The sequence below is a fragment of the Oncorhynchus mykiss genome, chromosome 1 (assembly GCF_013265735.2).
Source record: "Oncorhynchus mykiss isolate Arlee chromosome 1, USDA_OmykA_1.1, whole genome shotgun sequence".
Classification (NCBI taxonomy): domain Eukaryota; kingdom Metazoa; phylum Chordata; class Actinopteri; order Salmoniformes; family Salmonidae; genus Oncorhynchus; species Oncorhynchus mykiss.
The window spans coordinates 57,112,962-57,133,291 of record NC_048565.1 but is presented as its reverse complement, the minus strand read 5'-3'; the positions used below and the strand labels follow the sequence as shown (position 1 = coordinate 57,133,291).

Here is a 20,330-nt window from a genome sequence, read left to right as displayed (position 1 = left end):
AGGTCTTCCGAGAGATATTATCTCCGACTCACTCACTCACTAAGAAGTCAGTCACTCTCTCTCCCTTCCTAACCCCCCCCCCCCCCCCCCCCCCTTCTCGCTCAGTCAAATTCATATACAAATTGCTTTATTGGCATGATAAACATTGAGTAAATATTGCAAAGGCTTCAATGTTGCAACTGCACTTGAGTTATACACATTGTAATAAAATAAAATGAAAAGTTATAACTAATCACTCTCTTTCTTTCTCAGGCTACAGATGAAGACTCTCCCCCTAACAACTTCCTGACCTACACCATCACATCAGCATCTGTATTCCGTAGTTACTTCAGAATTATCATGGTGGAGGGCTACGCAGGTCAGCATACACACAAATAAACACACACACATGCACAAACATATTGAAATGATGCTTCTTTTGAGTAACCTCAAAACCTTTGAGTAAGGCTTTACATGATACAAAGGAACTTATTGTCTTAACATAATACACATTCATTGTGATTTTTGGCTATTGACATTATTAGCAATTTTTACACTAAGTACTGTACATATTTTGTATGTAGGCCTAACTAGAATATAAAGTTGCTGTGTTATGTCATACTCCTGCTGTAAACCCTGCTGGCTCTACAGTCCTTAGCATCACACACGTCCTCAGCACTCTTCTCTCGCCAAGCTCTCCCTCTCTTGTCTCTCCTCCCCTCTCCTCTCCTCAGTGATCATTGTGAACAGCCCACTGGACTACGAGATGGTCCCTGAAGGACTGATCTACCTGACTGTGATGGCCAAAGACGGGGGGAACCCAGCCCTCAACAGCAGTGTCTCTGTCACCGTGGAGCTGTTTGTCAGTACATCACCCCCCTTTATGCTTTCTAATAGTTTCATCCAAAACTCATGTACCAGGATTGGGTTCAATTCGAATGGAAGTTAGTCAATTCAGGAAGTTACTTGAATTTACCATTTTTAAACTCTATGGGATGGGTGTCCCTAAACGGGACGGTTGTTGCTAACGTGCGCTAATGTGACTAGAATGACATTGTATACAACAGCCAACTTCCCAGTACATAGACATGTCGTATATGGGCAGAAAGGTTAAATTATTGTTAATCTAACTGCAGTGTCCAATCAACAGTAGCTATTGCAGTGAAAAAAAAATGTCATGCTATTGCTTGAGGAGAGTGCACAACAACAAAAAAACTTATCACGGCAACTGGTTTGATATATTCACCTCTGAAGGTAGGTGACATTACATTCAGTAATCTTGCTCTGATTTGTCAACCTGAGGGTCCCAGGGTAAAACTATGTTGTCTCACGATGGTCTAAACCCAGCTCACGTTCCCTATTAGTGGGTGACCAATCCACCACTTGGTGAATTCTGATTCACAATGATAGGCAGAGCCGACATAGATCTATTTTTATGTTCAAATGTAGGAACTTGGATCTACAGTTTGACCCCTCTGCTGTCTCTGGCTCCACACCCACCCCGCCTGGCCATGTGTGAAAGTTAGTGGATAAGCTAATGATCCATCATGTATGATATCCCTGGTAGCGTGTAAACTTATATTTTTTACCATAGCATTTTTTATGTTCTCTATAGTTATGTACTTGAAAATGTATCAATTGGGCAATTCAGCACATTTGGGCAAACTCCTGGCAGACTTGATACAAAATGTTGTGCAGAAATGTAATTCTTCACTGGATGAGTCTGAAACTTTGCCCGCACACTGCTGCCATCTTTTGGCGAAAATCTAACTTACACCTAGACTCATTTCTGAAAGTATGGCCTTCATCTTGCATTTAAAAAAATTAAAAAAACATGTTTTTTGGTTTGTATTATCTTTTACCAGATCTAATGTGTTATATTCTCCTACATAAATTTCACATTTCCACAAATTTCAAAGTCTTTCAAGAATGTGCTTATCATTGCTTCAGGTCCTGAGCTACTGGCAGTTAGATTTGGGTATGATGTTTTAGGTGAAAATGGAAGAAAAGGGTACGATCCTTAAAAGGTTTAACATTCTCAGTACATCCTTACATAGAGAAACATGTCCATTTATAAAGCACGTTTGATGCAGAAAAAAACAGCTTACAAAAACGCAACGTCACTACAAAATATTTCAAAAGTTGCCTATAAACTTTGCCAAAATATTTCAAACTACTTTTGTAATACAACGTTAGGTATTTTTAAACGTTAATAATCGATCAAATTGTAGACGGGGCAATCTGTATTCAATACAGGAAAGAAAACAAACCAGCGCTGCTTTTCACGTCTTGCGCAACTCACAAAAGTGTCCCCAGTTCCGAGTTGGCCTACTTCTTCATTGCACAAAGGAATAACCTCAACCAAATTCCAAAGACTGGCGACATCCAGTGGAAGCGGTAGGAATTGGAAATAGGTTCCTATGAAATATCCCATGGCAAAGACAATACAGGGAACAGGGTGGGGGGAAAAAATGTTTCTGAACAGTTAGTCCTCAGGGTTTTGCCTGCTACATAAGTTTTGTTATACTCACAGACATGATTCAAACAGTTTTAGAAACTTCAGAGTGTTTTCTATCCAAATCCATGAATAATATGCATATCTTATATTATTGGCATGAGTAGCAGGACGTTGAAATTGGGCACGCTATTTATCCAAAAGGTTAACCTCTTCAAAAGGTTAACCTCTTGAAGCTAGGGGGCAGAATTTTCACTTTTGGATAAATAGCTTGCCCAATTGCCAAACTATAGTTTTGGCAAGACGGTTAGGACATCTACTTTGAGCATGACACAAGTCATTTTTCCAACAATTGTTTACAGACAGATTATTTCATTTATAATTCACTGTATCACAATTTTAGTGGGTCAGAAGTGTACATGCACCAAGACATCAGTCAGGTTAAAGCTTGGTCGCAAATGGGTCTTCCAAATGAACAATAACCCCAAGCATACTTCCAAAGTTGTGGCAAAATGGCTTAAGGACAACAAGGTCAAGGTTTTGGAGTGGCCATCACAAAGCCCTGACCTCAATCATATATTTTTAAAAAATTAGGCAGAACTGAAAAAGCATGTGCGAACAAGGAGGTCAGTTACACCAGCTCTGTCAGGAGGAATGGGCCAAAATTCACCCAACGTATTGTGGGAATCTTGTGGAAGGCTATTAAACAATTTAAAGACAATGCTACTAAATACTAATTGAGTGTATGTAAACTTCTGACCCACTGGGAATGTGATGAAAGAATTAAAAACTAAAATGAATCATATTCTCTCCTTTTATTCTGACATTTCACATTCTTAAAATAAAGTGGTGATCCTAACTGACCTAAAACAGGGTTTTTTTACTAGGATTAAATGTCAGGAATTGTGAAAACTGAGTTTAAATGTATTTGGCTAAGGTGTATGTAAACTTCCGACTTCAACTGTACCTACACACACACACACACACACACACACACACACACACACACACACACACACACACACACACACACACACACACACACACACACTGTACGCTGGATGTCTAAAACCCTGCTGGTACGATATGTTGGTAATCAGAACCATAATAATGAAACAGAGAAATGTCACAGCCTTAATATCCATTGTTGGACAAACTTACTATTCCATTATTATCCCTACAGACCCCTTGAAAACGGGCTATAAATATATCAACAACATTATACTACTACTAAGCAAGAGACTGTCACGCTTCCCATACATTTACACTCAAAGAAACATGCTACATATCACGATGTGTTTATTTATTGTTTAAGTAAGGTCTATTTACTGTTCATGTGATTGTGAAGACTTAGTCTATTTTCTCTGCTCACATTCTCACCTTAGGATGAAAATGACAACCCACCAAAGTTCAGCAAGCCATCCTACATTGCCAAGATCCCTGAGGACATCATTGCAGGTGCGTTGTAGTCATAGAAATAGAACAACTTTATTACATAAATAATTGTATATCTACGGTTGGAGTCGACGACAGCTGGGTTGTGTCTAAAAACCTTACTAGCTGTCAAAAAATCCTGCTTCCTCCATCCTCCAATGCACTTTGGGAGAAAGGCCTGGAGTGGAGGAAACAAGGACAGAGGAAGCAAGGATTTGACAGCTAGTCATGTTTTCAGACACGTCCCTGGTGTTACAATGAGGTCAATGGCTGAGACTGGGTGACTATGAATTCCCTCTGTTCAATTCAAAAAGCTTTGACATAGATCATTACAATTGCCTTTTAAAATAATAATACAGTAATTCAATGACCAAGTCACAACCTATCACTTCTTACCCTTTACCTTGAGTTTCTTAAACATTAGCTCTTTCAATTATATTCCTTTCTTTGCTTTGTGTCCGTTTTTTATTTGTCCATTTTTTACATTTATTTTTCTTTTTCTTAACTTGTCTCGTCTTTTTGTGTAGATTTGTATAGTATTTTTAAGTGCTTAGCGAGCCAGTGCAGTTAAATGACTATCGCTATACAGAGCAGAATAGCCGATTATGCTTATTCATTCTCATGAATGTATTCAGTGGACTCTTTCATCCCAGACAATAGATTTGTTTCCAATCGCTGGAGGAAATTAGATATTTGACTACCCCCTCGTCCATCAAAGCTGCTGCGGAGCTTGGCAAATAGTTCAGACACACACACACACACTCACACACTGCCCCCCCCCCCCCCCCCCCACACACACACACACACACACACACACACACACACATATACACTGGAGGGCTGATTTGAAAGCAAAGTGGGGCTGGTGGACTGTGAGGCTGGATCATGGGACTAATTTAGCTAGCTAACACCAGGCCTCTGGACTCAGCCTCTCCCAGCCTCTCATCCCCTTCCCTGGGTATTATTGACCATGGCTCTGCCAGGCTAGGACCACAATGCCAAACAAGTTGATAATCCCCTAATCTATAAACCCACTCACTGCCACTATCCTTCAGTAGAAAGGGGGGATAGAAAATTCCGTTTTTAGAATTATTATCTTCTTCTCTTTCCACTGGCTGTCTGTGTTCTGTTGTTCTTTTTCTGTGTTTCTCTCTTTCTCACTACTTTGTCTCCCTCTCTCTCTTTCACTCTGAATTACCACCCCTTTCTCTCCCCCTTTCTCACTGAGATCCCCCATTCTTGTTCCCCCTTCTCTCTTTCACTCCTCATATCCCTTAATTTCTCTCCCCATCCCCCTTGATATCCCTTCTTCTCTCTTCCCCTCTCTTTTACTCACTCCTCATCCGTCTCTCTTCCTCAGGGGCGACAGTTGTGTTTGTGAATGCCACTGATCTGGATGCATCCCGAGAGTTTGGGCAGGCCTCCCTCATTTACTCCCTACAGGGCTCCTCCCAGTTCCGCCTCAACACTCGCTCAGGTGTGTGTGCAGTGGCAGACTTAACATTAGGCAACTAAGGCAATTGCCTGGGGCCTCAAATCATCAGAGGGCCTCGTGATTGAATTTTTCTGGGAAGGGGTCGGGGTGTCAACTTACTGTTGGGCATTAGAATCGTAGAATACACAAGGAAGGTTGCAATTTAAAAATGTTGTGGTGCATCAGCGGTTTTCCTCTTGTTATGTCAGTCATTGACTGTCACTCAATTAGTCATGTCAGCTAACATTTTATAGAGTGCTGGATGAGTTTGTCTAGCCAGCTACCCTAAACCTTGAAGTAATCATGGCTGAATTACCGTCCGGGCACGAACGGCACCTCCAGCGGCCCCCTTCTCGCTGTTTGGGGTCCTGACCTGCATTCCAAATCTCGCTAAGGGCCCCAAAAGGCTCTGGGACGGGACCTCAGAGTGGCCTCTGCCTGGGGCCTCCAAATCACTATGTCTGCCCCTATGTGTGTGGGTGTCTGTGTGTGTGTGTTTGTGTGTGTGGACCTGCATGTGTATGAGCATGCGTAAATGCAAGAAAGCAAGTGTGTTTTTGTACATGCTTGTGTAGTGTTAGATGTGTGTTTGACCTATATATTACTGTGTGTGTGTTTCAGGAGAGATCACCACTACAGCCTTACTGGACAGAGAGCTGAAGTCGGAGTATATCCTTATTGTCAGAGCAGTGGATGGAGGGGTGGGGCCACTGCAAAAAACTGGCATTGCCACGGTAACCCATCGTCATTTTCATACCTCTTCATGTTTCTTATTGTTCTCAAGCATTTAGATCAGACCTAGGCAATTATTTTCTATGGAGGGCCACATTAGAATATATTTTTGTTATCGCGGGCCAGAATCATATTACAGGATTATACATCATGTGTATGACTATGTTGACAGATATATCTACTGTAAATCACATCCAGATATGCTACTTATTTTACTTGTTTAACATGCACAGAAATAAGCCACATCCATGTTCTCCTTTTGGTAGGTAGTTTCATTATTAAACATGCAATGAACTACACAGAGGGAAACGTACACTGTGCATTTGCACCACGGACAGAATTCTTGTGAACGGGTATGCACAAAAACACAAGAACGAGAGAGAGCTCAACACTACATTTAAACTACTCAATCAGTGTGAGGAGTGAAGCATCTGATGGGCAGTGAAGGACTAGAGCAGTGAAGTCAAGTATAGTTTCTCGTCGCTATGCGCAGGATTGCTGAGAGGTGAGTCAGTAAGAGATGATCTTTGCCTTGACTATTTCATCACTTAAAATGTCTGTTCACTTACATAGGTTGACCCAAACAGTACACACATCTTCTGAACATGACTCCTAATCTTTGTAAAGTTTTGTTCATCGAGAGATGCATACAGTGCCTTGCGAAAGTATTCGGCCCCTCTTGAACTTTGCGACCTTTTGCCACATTTCAGGCTTCAAACATAAAGATATAAAACTGTATTTTTTTGTGAAGAATCAACAACAAGTGGGACACAATCATGAAGTGGAACGACATTTATTGGATATTTCAAACTTTTTTAACAAATCAAAAACTGAAAAATTGGGTGTGCAAAATTATTCAGCCCCCTTAAGTTAATACTTTGTAGCGCCACCTTTGCAGCTGTAAGTCGCTTGGGGTATGTCTCTATCAGTTTTGCACATCGAGAGACTGACATTTTTTCCCATTCCTCCTTGCAAAACAGCTCGAGCTCAGTGAGGTTGGATGGAGAGCATTTGTGAACAGCAGTTTTCAGTTCTTTCCACAGATTCTCGATTGGATTCAGGTCTGGACTTTGACTTGGCCATTCTAACACCTGGATATGTTTATTTTTGAACCATTCCATTGTAGATTTTGCTTTATGTTTTGGATCATTGTCTTGTTGGAAGGCAAATCTCCATCCCAGTCTCAGGTCTTTTGCAGACTCCATCAGGTTTTCTTCCAGAATGGTCCTGTATTTGGCTCCATCCATCTTCCCATCAATTTTAACCATCTTCCCTGTCCCTGCTGAAGAAAAGCAGGCCCAAACCATGATGCTGCCACCACCATGTTTGACAGTGGGGATGGTGTGTTCAGCTGTGTTGCTTTTACGCCAAACATAACGTTTTGCATTGTTGCCAAAAAGTTCAATTTTGGTTTCATCTGACCAGAGCACCTTCTTCCACATGTTTGGTGTGTCTCCCAGGTGGCTTGTGGCAAACTTTAAACAACACTTTTTATGGATATCTTTAAGAAATGGCTTTCTTCTTGCCACTCTTCCATAAAGGCCAGATTTGTGCAATATACGACTGATTGTTGTCCTATGGACAGAGTCTCCCACCTCAGCTGTAGATCTCTGCAGTTCATCCAGAGTGATCATGGGCCTCTTGGCTGCATCTCTGATCAGTCTTCTCCTTGTATGAGCTGAAAGTTTAGAGGGACGGCCAGGTCTTGGTAGATTTTCAGTGGTCTGATACTCCTTCCATTTCAATATTATCGCTTGCACAGTGCTCCTTGGGATGTTTAAAGCTTGGGAAATCTTTTTGTATCCAAATCCGGCTTTAAACTTCTTCACAACAGTATCTCGGACCTGCCTGGTGTGTTCCTTGTTCTTCATGATGCTCTCTGCGCTTTTAACGGACCTCTGAGACTATCACAGTGCAGGTGCATTTATATGGAGACTTGATTACACACAGGTGGATTGTATTTATCATCATTAGTCATTTAGGTCAACATTGGATCATTCAGAGATCCTCACTGAACTTCTGGAGAGAGTTTGCTGCACTGAAAGTAAAGGGGCTGAATAATTTTGCACGCCCAATTTTTCAGTTTTTGATTTGTTAAAAAAGTTTGAAATAACCAATAAATGTCGTTCCACTTCATGATTGTGTCCCACTTGTTGTTGATTCTTCACAAAAAAATAAATTTTTACATCTTTATGTTTGAAGCCTGAAATGTGGCAAAAGGTCGCAAAGTTCAAGGGGGCCAAATACTTTCGCAAGGCACTGTAGAACCTCGTCAGTGATATTGTTTTGAATAGTTCTCCAATCACTCCATCAGACTGAAGATCGATAAGCTCAAGTTGCAGGTCAGTGGGAGCGTTATCCACATTGAAGGAGAAAGGAGAGGAAACCCAAAGCATGTCATTTTTCAACACTTTGAAAACCTCAAACCGACGAGATAACTCACAGCTCAAAGCACGCAGCCGCGATGTATACTCCTCCCGCTGGTCATCTGATAGGGAACAGACTCGTAGTGTCAGAAGGTGGGTGAGATTGTTGGCTTCTACTTGGTGGGTCAGGAGGAGTAATTTTCCCTTGAAGGCTTTGACAAGGCTGTACATCTGATGTGCAAAAAGGCCCTTCCCTTGTAGTTTGAAATTCAGTTCATTCATGAGGGCCATGATGTCCACGGTGAAGGCAAAATAAACCAACCATTCTTTATCTTGCAGTTGAGGGAAATCCATATATTTTCCTTTCATTTTCAAAAACTTCAGGCCCCACACCCTTTTAAGCACCTTCCCCAAACTCAGCCATCTCACGTTTGAGTGGTAGGGGAATTCTGCATGACCTGACTCTGTCTCTTCCAACAGTGAGATAACCTGCCTGTGGTTTAAAGAGTTTGCTCTTATGAAGTTTACCACTTTAGTGACCGTATCCACAACATTGCTCATTTTCAGAACACATTTACAGAGCACCTCCTGATGAATAATGCAAAGCAGGAAAATCATTTTCTGATCTGGGTTCACCTCAGCTACTTGATCTTGTATCCTTTTCAAAAGGCCAACGTTTTTTCCTTTCTTGTGCTTACCAGAGGGCGAGAGAGACCGGGCAGGCACCGTGTTATGCTGTGGGGCGCACGGTGTCCCCAGTGCGGGTGCATAGCCCAGTGCGGTACATACCAGCTCCTCGTATCGGCCAGGCTAGAGTGGGCATCGAGCCAAGTGCTATGAAGCCGGCTCTACGCATCTGGTCTCCAGTGCATCTCCTTGTGCCGGCGTACATGGCACCAGCCTTACGCATGGTGTCCCCGGGTTCGCCTGCACAGCCCAGTGCGGGCTATTCCACCTCGCCGCACTGGCAGGGCGACTGGGAGCGACCACCAGGTAAGGTTGGGCAGGTTCGGTGCTCAAGAGCTCCAGTGCGCTTGCACGGTCCGGTCTATCCAGTGCCACCTCCACGCACCAGCCCTCCGGTGGCAGCTCCCCGCACCAGGCTTCCTGTGCGTGTACAGAGCCCAGTACTCCCTGTTCCTCCTCCCCGCACTCGCCCTGAGGTGTGTGTCTTAGGCCCAGTACCACCAGCGCCGGTACTAGGCCTACAGTGCGCCTCGTCTGTCCAGAGCTGCTAGAGTCTCCCGCCTGTCCAGAGCTGCTAGAGTCTCCCGCCTGTCCAGAGCTGTTAGAGTCTCCCGCCTGTCCAGAGCTGCTAGAGTCTCCCGCCTGTCCAGAGCTGCTAGAGTCTCCCACCTGTCCAGTCTGCAAGGAGCCGCCAGTCTGCCAGGATTCGCCAGGATCCGCCAGAGCCGCCAGCCAGCCAGGATCCGCCAGAGCGGCCAGCCAGTCCGGGGCCGCCCTTCAGTCCGGAGCTGCCCCTTCAGTCTGGAGCGTATTGGTCCGATCCTTGTTTCACCTCTTCAGAGGAAGAGGAGGAAATCTGCCGTGACATCCCTGTGGTTGTGCTCTTCATTGACTGCACTGAAGCAAGCTCCTTTGTAATTTCAAAATCTGGGGTTACACCTCATAAGAATAACAACAACTGTGCCGTGTCACGTGCATCAGCTCTCATCCCAGGGCCAAGGAGAAAGAGGTGAAATATTTTACCTTGTCTTTCAACTGTTGTTCCATATGCCGTGTCACTGTTCGTCTTGACAGGGAAACATTTTCAAACAGCTCTTTCTTGTCGGAGCCTAGTATTCCTGCAGAGTCAATTAAACATTATTCAATGAATTCGCCCCCTCAGCAAATGGCTTGCTATGTTTAGCAATTTTGTGGGACAGTATATAGCTAGCTCTCGCAATTCTGTCATTTGCTGAATGCAGTTTTGTGAAAAGTCCTTGCTGCTTTTGCAACTGAGAAAGCAACTCCTTCGATGCACTCTGCTTCGAAGACATATTCCTATATTTCTCTGCATGCTTCGTCTGGAAGTGTCAGGACAAGTGGTAGTCTCTCAAGAAAGCGACGCTCTCTTTGCACACTAAGCACACAGCGCTTCCTGATGCCACAATAAATAAATATTTTATTGTCCACTCTTGCTGGAACACCCTACGTTCAATGTCTACTTTCCTTTTCATTGAAATCTTTGAAACAAATTTTTTTGCAATTTCTAGCGAGCGACTATTTGTAACTGTGACGTGTGTGTCAGCCTGTCAGTCTCTGTCTGTCCTCGTGCAGTTGTTATTTATACGTGCCTTCAAAATAAATCTCCCACAAGCGGTGGGAGTTAAATCGTTACACAAAGGCGAGTATTCATTGGACTTTTAATTTGAATAACAAATATGTTTTTTCAAAACTTTACTATCGCAAATTCGTTATGTGATCTGAGCATGATTCCGTGGGCCGTATTGAATCCGGTTGCGGGCCGCATAGGCCTGATTTTGCCTAGGCCTGATTTAGATGCTTCTTTTCACTTTCTCTCTCTCTTCTATCTCTATGCCTTCAACTGAAATCAGAACATTCATCAACCCTTTCTTCTCCTCCCTCCAGGTGAACATCACCGTCCTGGACATCAACGACAATGCCCCTATGTGGCGAGATGAGCCCTACCATGCCAACGTGGTGGAGATGAGCCCCATGGACACTGATGTAATCTCTGTGAGTTCAGCCTTCCTTGACCTTTGATGCCCTGACCCCCAAAGATACGCTTTGGCTTGTAGATAAGACAGACAGATCACTGACTTTTTTGTGGATATTATTTTTCCTGTTCTGACTTGCCTAGTTAACCTCTAGCGACGAGCAATCCCGTATCCGGGAGCGTAATCATAGCCTCAAGCGCATTACCATAACGCAACGTTTCCTATTCATGAAAATCGCAAATGAAATTAAATAAATATATTCAAACACAAGCTTAGCTTTTTGTTAACAACACTGTCATCTCAGATTTTCAAAATATGCGTTACAGCCAACGCTAGACAAGCATTTGTGTAAGTTTAGCATGGCATAATGCTATGCTAGGCTGTGTTGGCAGCAGGCAACATTTTCACAAAAATAAGAAAAGCAACCAAATTAAATAATTTACCTTTGAAGAACTTCAGATGCTTTCACTCAGAAGACTCCCAGTTAGATAGCAAAAGTTCCTTTTTTCCCAAAATAATATTTTTGTAGGCGAAAAACGTCATTTGTTCATCCTGCTTGGCTGAAAAATCGACAAATACTTCAACTATAACGCATTAGCATAACGCAACTTTTTCTATTCATGAAAATCGCAAATGAAATAAATATATTGAAACACAAGCTTAGCCTTTTGTTAACAACACTGTCATCTCAGATTTTCAAAATATGCTTTTCAACCAAAGCTACACAAGCATTTGTGTAAGAGTATTGATAGCCTAGCATAGCATTTACCTAGCATTCAGCAGGCAACATTTTCACAAAAACAAGAAAAGCATTCAAATAAAGTCCTTTACCTTTGAAGAACTTCGGTTGATTTCAATGACGAGACTCTCAGTTAGATAGCAAATGCTCATTTTTTCCCAAAATATTATTTGTGTTGGCGAAATAGCTCCGTTTTGTTCATCACGTTTGGCTAAGAAAAAGACCGGAAAATGCAGTCACTACAACGCCAAACTTTTTTCCAAATTAGCTCCATAATATCGACAGAAACATGGCAAACGTTGTTTAGAATCAATCCTCAAGGTGTTTTTCACATATCTATTCGATAATATATCAGTGGTGACAGTTGGTTTCTCATCAGAAGCGAACGGAAAAATACTGCAGCTGGAGATTACGCAATAATTGCAACAGAGGATGTAGTCTCTTATGGTCAATCTTCCAATGAAATGCCTACAAATACGTCACAATGCTGTAGACACCTTGGGGAAGCGACAGAAAGCCTAAGCTCATTCGTGGCCCATTCACAGCCGTATAAGGAGTCATTGGCATGAGGCGGTTTAAAAAAATGCGGCACTTCCTGATTGGATTTTTATCTGGGTTTCGCCTGTAACATCAGTTCTGTTGCACTCACAGACTATCTTTGCAGTTCTGGAAATGTCAGAGTTTTCTTTCCAAAGCTGTCAATTATATGCATAGTCGAGCATCTTTTCGTGACAAAATATCTTGTTTAAAACGGGAACGTTTTTCATCCAAAAATTAAAATAGCGCCCCCTATATCCAAGAAGTTAAATAAAGGTTAAATATATTTTTTTTATTAAATAAAAACTAAACTGAAAGGGACTAGGAACTTGAAATGCATTTGAATGCTTCTCCCTTAGATCAGATATGACTCCGGGGTATTTCGGTGGAAATAAATTTACTGTGCTGTACAATGTGTAGCCTGAGGAAACATACTAAATGGATTACAGTTCAGGGATTTAGAGACACTTCTACAGGTAAGGTGGATTCTGCTGACAGACAGACTTAATTTCAGCATATTTAGACCTAACCCACTGTACTCTGACAGAAAATATACAATACATTTCCCACAGTGCAAATCAACTCAGAGGGCTCTATTTTAACAAACCTGACACAATGGTAAATCTTATCACTGGCGGTAGCGCTATAGGTCAGAGGGTGTATCAGAAATATTTTTGCTATTTTCACTGCAGGAATTATGAGCACAATAGCTGTCGGTGGCAAAGGGGCTTGGTTTTCAATCAACACGTTCCATGGCTTAATACTGCATGCGTTTGTCTCAAGTTCTGTAGGTTATTGATGGTCTTTGCGTTGTCAACAACTCCAATACGGCTGGGGTCACGGAATATTCTTGTTCTAGTCCATTGTTGATTGATACTATAGTTTATTAAATAGCATAGGCTACAGTAATGAGTTGTAACGATTGACTGATACTCATGGTCCCGGTTTAAATGGTTAAAGGTTCCGCACAATTATCCTATTTCCCAAATTAAAATAGTCTTTGAATGACCAAAACATCACCCATAATATTTGTACGCTATTAACCTTTTCATACGTGCCAACACACAGGTGTGATCATTCTACAGTCGTCCCTGTAGCATAAGATCAAAGCGGTGTGGTTAGAAAAAACGTCCAGCATTTGAGCTGGGCACGTTTTTTTTCAGAAACATTTTGCACAAACAGTCCTTACAATTTTTTTTTCTTTTTTTTCACCTTTATTTAACCAGGTAGGCTAGTTGAGAACACGTTCTCATTTACAACTGCGACCTGACCAAGATAAAGCAAAGCCGTGTGAAACAAACAACAAAACAGAGTTACACATGGAATAAACAAGCGTACAGTCAATAACACAATAGGAAAGAAAAGTCTATATACAGTGTGTGCAAATGGCGTGAGGAGGTAAGGCAATAAATAAGCCATAGTAGCGAAGTAATTACAATTTAGCAAATTAACAATGGAGAGATAGATGAGCAGATGGTGATGTAGAAATACTGGTGTGCAAAGAGCAGAAAAGTAAATAAAAACAATATGGGGATGAGGTAGGTAGATTGGGTGAGCTATGTACAGATGGGCTATGTACAGCTGCAGCGATCAGTTAGCTGCTCAGATAGCTGATGTTTAAAGTTAGTAAGGGAAATATAAGTCTCCAGCTTCAGCAATTTTTGCAATTATGTCCAGAATGTGAGCAGTTTATTTTTGGATGCAATGTTCAGACATTCACAGAAGTAGATACAGTAAAACACAATCATCCAAACCGAAAAAATTTAGGCCTCATTTGTCCTCGCGCTAACTGAGGAAAGATTGAGGTATCACAAGCAGTCATATTTTTATAACTCTCGGCTGACAGAAACTACAATTTGAATTAACTAATAGCAATTATTATTTATAATTAATCACATCATGGGTGACCTCACCATTGATTGAAATAATTGAGTAAAACACTTTCTAGAAATCGAAAGTAATCCGATGGGTAGTTTCTTCGCATTGCCATGTTTGTTTTTTCACAGAAACCAAAGATAAGAGAGAACAAGATGAGTTTGGTCTGTTTATAGTATGCATGTTAAAGGGGGTGTGTCGTCTACCATCGTTCACATCACACCATTCCCTTCCGGAAGTTCTCGTAAAATGAGTGAACCTTACCTGACCTCATTTTTTTTATAACATCCTTGGTCTGACAAACGATTACGTGAAAACCCAGAATGCATTGTATGTCATCAAACTTGGCTCTACACATAGCTGGAATTAGCTAAGCTCATCATAATCAGTACAAACTTCAAAAAAGTGTTTTACACACGTGTCCATTACAATCTATGCAAGAATCGGAATTCTGACAGTGACAGTGAGGAGCTGCCCCCCAACCTTGTGGCCATTGAGAACCCTGAATCTGAGGACCCCTTGTCCACTGATGAAGTCCCCGGTCCCTTTGAAGATGCTGGTGGTGATGGAGGCAGACCGATAATGGATGAAGTACAGGAGTTCTGTGGTAGCTGGAAGGCTGCCAGTCATTTCACCCCTCTTGGCCTTGCTGTTTGCTTTGATGAGTCCCAGTCTGGAGTGCAAAGCCCCTTGCTTTTTCCATCTGAGGCAGAGTGCTTCAAGTTGTTTCTGACAAGTGATGGGAGACATAGTAGAAGAGACCAATCGCTATGCCTTGGAGCTACACGAGAAGAGAGAGGAAACTCGCTAAATGTGTGACAACCACAATTAGTGCAATTGGTGACATTCCTCATGGGAATAGTAAAAAAGAACTCCCAAAGAGAATACTGGAGCACAGATCCTATGTTTGCAACTCCCTTCTTTGCCACCCTCTTTTCCCAAGATCGCTTCCTAGTTCTGCATGCGATGCCTGCATTTCGTCAACAATGCTACTGCCAACCTAAATGACCCTTTAAACAAAATAAGACATTTTCTTACCAGCCTGACATCAGCATTTGGTTGGGTCTTTGTGCCATACAAGGACCTATGCATTGATGAATCCCTGATGTTATGGAAAGGTAGGCTGGCGTTCTGTCAATATATACCCTCCAAAAGAGGTCAAGTTCTTTGTCATGTGTGACGTGAAGACAGGATTTGTGCAGGACATTATAGTTTACACAGGGTCCACCACTCTCATCCAACATTATGAGGGGCTTGGTGTGTCCAGGTCTGTGGTGATGACCATGCTGGCTCCTCATCTCGGCAAGGGACACACTTTGTATGTGGACAATTGGTACAGCAGTCCCACACTCTTCCAGCATCTGCTCTCCAACAGCACAGGGGCCTGTGGCACAGTCAGGTCAAACAGGAAGGGGATGTCGGCATTTGGAAGCAGGAAGATGCAGAGAGGGGAGGTGAAGTTCAAGGCGAATGGTCAACAGCTGGCAGTAAAGTGGCATGACAAACGAGACGTCCATGTCCTCTCCACTTTACATACAGGTCGGTCACAGGGAAGGTGGACCACCTGACGGGAGAGAGAAAGATCACACCAGACTGTGTTTGACTATAACCTCAAAATGGGGGCAGTGGATAAGGTGGACATGATGAACAGCTTTGTGGAATGCACTCGGAAAACTACCAAGTGGTATAAGAAGATATTTTTTCCATCTGATCGACATTGCTGTCCTCAATGGCCAGAATTCACCACCAACTAACAGGTGAGATGATTACTGAACAAGTTATTTTTTGTAATTGGACGTACAGCTCCATTATGCAATTATTGTGACAATATCTCACCCACCTACCCACTGCCTCATCATCCTCTCCTTTCCCTCATCCTCCCCACTCCCTCATTGGTAAAGTAATTACCTACCAAAAGTATAGAGAGAACCTCATGAGAGAGCTGCTGGAGGAGCACCACACCCCTCGGCGCCCATCCACTGGGGGCTGTCCTGCTGCAGACAATCCCCTACGCCTCACTGCACGGCAATTTCCCTCAAAGTCCTTCTCAAGGTAGTCGCACACGGAGGCTCAGCAAAGTCTGCCTGCCTGGCACCAGGAGGAGGAGGCAGAGGAAGTTGACAAAATAGATGTGTGTAGCTTGTGACACACCTCTGTGTTTTACCATGCTTTGGGGTGTATCATATGCTCAAGCACTATTGAACACGTGCAGCAATTACTGACTGACTGACCTGACAGGTGACCTGCCATGATACTATGCCTTTAGAGGTGGAGGGTGGAAATGCAGTTGATGTTCAGTCACTGCATGAACATGAAATACAGTTTATGCATATTCAGGTTTTTTCCCCTCTAGTAAAACAAGTTTGTTGTTGTTCAACCAACCACCACCAATACTGCAATAAAATAGGCCAATATGTAATAGTTGTCTGTGTTTTCTTGCTATGTTTTCATCCAGTAAAACTGTTAAAAGCTGGCCTCAATCTTCAGCTCCAAAGATGTCCAGGTCCAGTTATGATATTGGCAAATACTTTTTGTATGTGTGTATTCTGAAAGTACAGAATAAAGAGGAATTATTAGTCATTAGAATACAATATCAAGATATAGCAATAAAACAATATTACAAAGAAGTAACATAACACTGCTATAAAAATAATATATTGCATTGAGATCCCGTGCCTTATGACTCCCAAGTGGTGCAGCATTCTAAGGCCAGGGTGGCTTCAAAATACAACACAAGCTAATACTTATCTGATGCAATTAGCATTGTTTTATAGAGCTAATAGAAGAATGTAGCTAGCTACATACAGTGCCTTGCGAAAGTATTCGGCCCCCTTGAACTTTGCGACCTTTTGCCACATTTCAGGCTTCAAACATAAAGATATAAAACTGTATTTTTTTGTGAAGAATCAACAACAAGTGGGACACAATCATGAAGTGGAACAACATTTATTGGATATTTCAAACTTTTTTAACAAATCAAAAACTGAAAAATTGGGCGTGCAAAATTATTCAGCCCCTTTACTTTCAGTGCAGCAAACTCTCTCCAGAAGTTCAGTGAGGATCTCTGAAGGATCCAATGTTGACCTAAATGACTAATGATGATAAATACAATCCACCTGTGTGTAATCAAGTCTCCGTATAAATGCACCTGCACTGTGATAGTCTCAGAGGTCCGTTAAAAGCGCAGAGAGCATCATGAAGAACAAGGAACACACCAGGCAGGTCCGAGATACTGTTGTGAAGAAGTTTAAAGCCGGATTTGGATACAAAAATATTTCCCAAGCTTTAAACATCCCAAGGAGCACTGTGCAAGCGATAATATTGAAATGGAAGGAGTATCAGACCACTGCAAATCTACCAAGACCTGGCCGTCCCTCTAAACTTTCAGCTCATACAAGGAGAAGACTGATCAGAGATGCAGCCAAGAGGCCCATGATCACTCTGGATGAACTGCAGAGATCTACAGCTGAGGTGGGAGACTCTGTCCATAGGACAACAATCAGTCGTATATTGCACAAATCTGGCCTTTATGGAAGAGTGGCAAGAAGAAAGCCATTTCTTAAAGATATCCATAAAAAGTGTTGTTTAAAGTTTGCCACAAGCCACCTGGGAGACACACCAAACATGTGGAAGAAGGTGCTCTGGTCAGATGAAACCAAAATTGAACTTTTTGGCAACAATGCAAAACGTTATGTTTGGCGTAAAAGCAACACAGCTGAACACACCATCCCCACTGTCAAACATGGTGGTGGCAGCATCATGGTTTGGGCCTGCTTTTCTTCAGCAGGGACAGGGAAGATGGTTAAAATTGATGGGAAGATGGATGGAGCCAAATACAGGACCATTCTGGAAGAACCTGATGGAGTCTGCAAAAGACCTGAGACTGGGACGGAGATTTGTCTTCCAACAAGACAATGATCCAAAACATAAAGCAAAATCTACAATGGAATGGTTCAAAAATAAACATATCCAGGTGTTAGAATGGCCAAGTCAAAGTCCAGACCTGAATCCAATCGAGAATCTGTGGAAAGAACTGAAAACTGCTGTTCACAAATGCTCTCCATCCAACCTCACTGAGCTCGAGCTGTTTTGCAAGGAGGAATGGGAAAAAATTTCAGTCTCTCGATGTGCAAAACTGATAGAGACATACCCCAAGCGACTTACAGCTGTAATCTCAGCAAAAGGTGGCGCTACAAAGTATTAACTTCAGTTTTTGATTTGTTAAAAAAGTTTGAAATATCCAATAAATGTCGTTCCACTTCATGATTGTGTCCCACTTGTTGTTGATTCTTCACAAAAAAATACAGTTTTATATCTTTATGTTTGAAGCCTGAAATGTGGCAAAAGGTCGCAAAGTTCATGGGGGCCGAATACTTTCGCAAGGCACTGTAAGCACAATTCAATATAGCACCATAAAGGTTATGAAATGAGTAACGTTACCTCGCGTGTTCGTGGTTATAAGGAATATACACAAATGTTATGCTCCATACATACAGTGAGCTACAGTAGAAATTACATACCACGACATACAGAAACTATTATAACGAAATAAGGCACTTACATTGATAAAAACGCACACATTTCCAAAGTTATTATTAGTAATGAAAACAACAATGACTGCGATGCGGGCACCAGACAAATGGTGGATGCCTGGCTGCAGTTGGTGTTCTCATTAATATGTATGGCTGCCAGGTACAGCCTAAAATGATAAGGGTTTGTTTATGAAAAATTAGTAATTGCGCATTACAGATGATGAAAAACTAACTTTTGTGACGTAATATACCTACACAGGATTCCAAAGTTGGAAAAAACACAATATTGGGCGTAAACCTAAGAATGAGGCTGTGGAAGCCTTCCAAGGCAGAGTTCTGGTAGAGGGGATTCAACTTGGCAAAATAATTTGTTCTTATTTACAATGACGGCCTATACCGCCCAAACCCGGACGATGCTGGGCCAATTGTGCGAACGCCCTATGGGACTCCCAATCACAGTCAGTTGTGATACAGCCTGGATTCAAACCAGGGTGGCTGTAGTGACGCCTCTAGCACTGAGATGCAGTGCCTTAGACCGATGCGTCACACAGAAGGAAATATTGATTTGATCAACCATAACTTGATATTTTCTTTACATTGTAGGGGGTAAGCTTGCTTTAGCTCAATGGGTGATCGCATTTGGCACTTTTGGGATTATTACCATTGTACCAATCTAGCTAAATCAAACATTTTAGCTAATTAGCATCTTTTTAACTCATTTAAAAAAATCTATTTTGCAACTACTTAGCATGTTAGTTCACCGTTCCCCTAACCGTAAGCATTTTAGGTAACCCTTCCCCTAACCTTAACCTAACTCCTAAACTTAACCCCTAACCCTAGCCAGCTAGCTAATGTTAGCCACCTAGGCACCTAGCTAGAATTTGTAACATATAATACATTTTGGATATACGGAACCTATACTACAAATTGTAATTCGTAACATATCATTCAAAAGGGGTGATGGACATCCACAAATTAATACTTAACATACGATATGTAACATACTGTATCCATCAGTTTTGAAGGTGAGACCCAGATGCAGACTGTGTCAAAGTAACAATGTTTATTACAGCAACAGGGCAGGCAAACGACAGGTCAAGGCAGGCAGGAGTCGATAACCAGAGTAGTTGGGCAAAGGTACAGGACGGCAGGCGGGCTCAGGGTCAGGGGCAGGCAGAGTGGTCAGGCAAGCGGGCTTAGAGTCAAACACAGGCAAGGGTCAAAACCAGGGAGGGAGAAAGGGAGAGACTGAAAAGCAGGAGCTGAGACAAAGAAAATGCTGTTTTGACTTGACGAACTGGAAACAGACCATCAGAGAACACAGGTATAAATATACAGGGGATAATGGGGAAGATGGGCGACGCCTGGAGGTGGGGTGGAGACAATCACAAAGACAGGTGAAACAGATCAGGGTGTGACAGTATCACACCGTACTAAATGGAGTGTCCCAGATTTACTTACAGAATAGTATGAAATGCTCTGAGACTAGATTGCCCTCACACACCTGATCCTGAAACACCTTGACC

The 20,330-nt window shown here is 42.3% G+C and overlaps 1 protein-coding gene across 1 annotated transcript in view; it reads left to right on the top strand.

The window, feature by feature from the left end:
• cdh23 (cadherin-related 23) overlaps positions 1 to 20,330 on the top strand; it is a 655,816-nt gene that overhangs the window by 427,133 nt on the left and 208,353 nt on the right. Inside the window, exons 16-21 of the mRNA XM_036980724.1 lie at positions 253 to 358; positions 714 to 841; positions 3,820 to 3,892; positions 5,229 to 5,345; positions 5,964 to 6,076; positions 11,033 to 11,140. Of these exons, the coding sequence (XP_036836619.1) occupies positions 253 to 358; positions 714 to 841; positions 3,820 to 3,892; positions 5,229 to 5,345; positions 5,964 to 6,076; positions 11,033 to 11,140 (645 nt within the window). The remainder of the gene's footprint in view (positions 1 to 252; positions 359 to 713; positions 842 to 3,819; positions 3,893 to 5,228; positions 5,346 to 5,963; positions 6,077 to 11,032; positions 11,141 to 20,330) is intronic.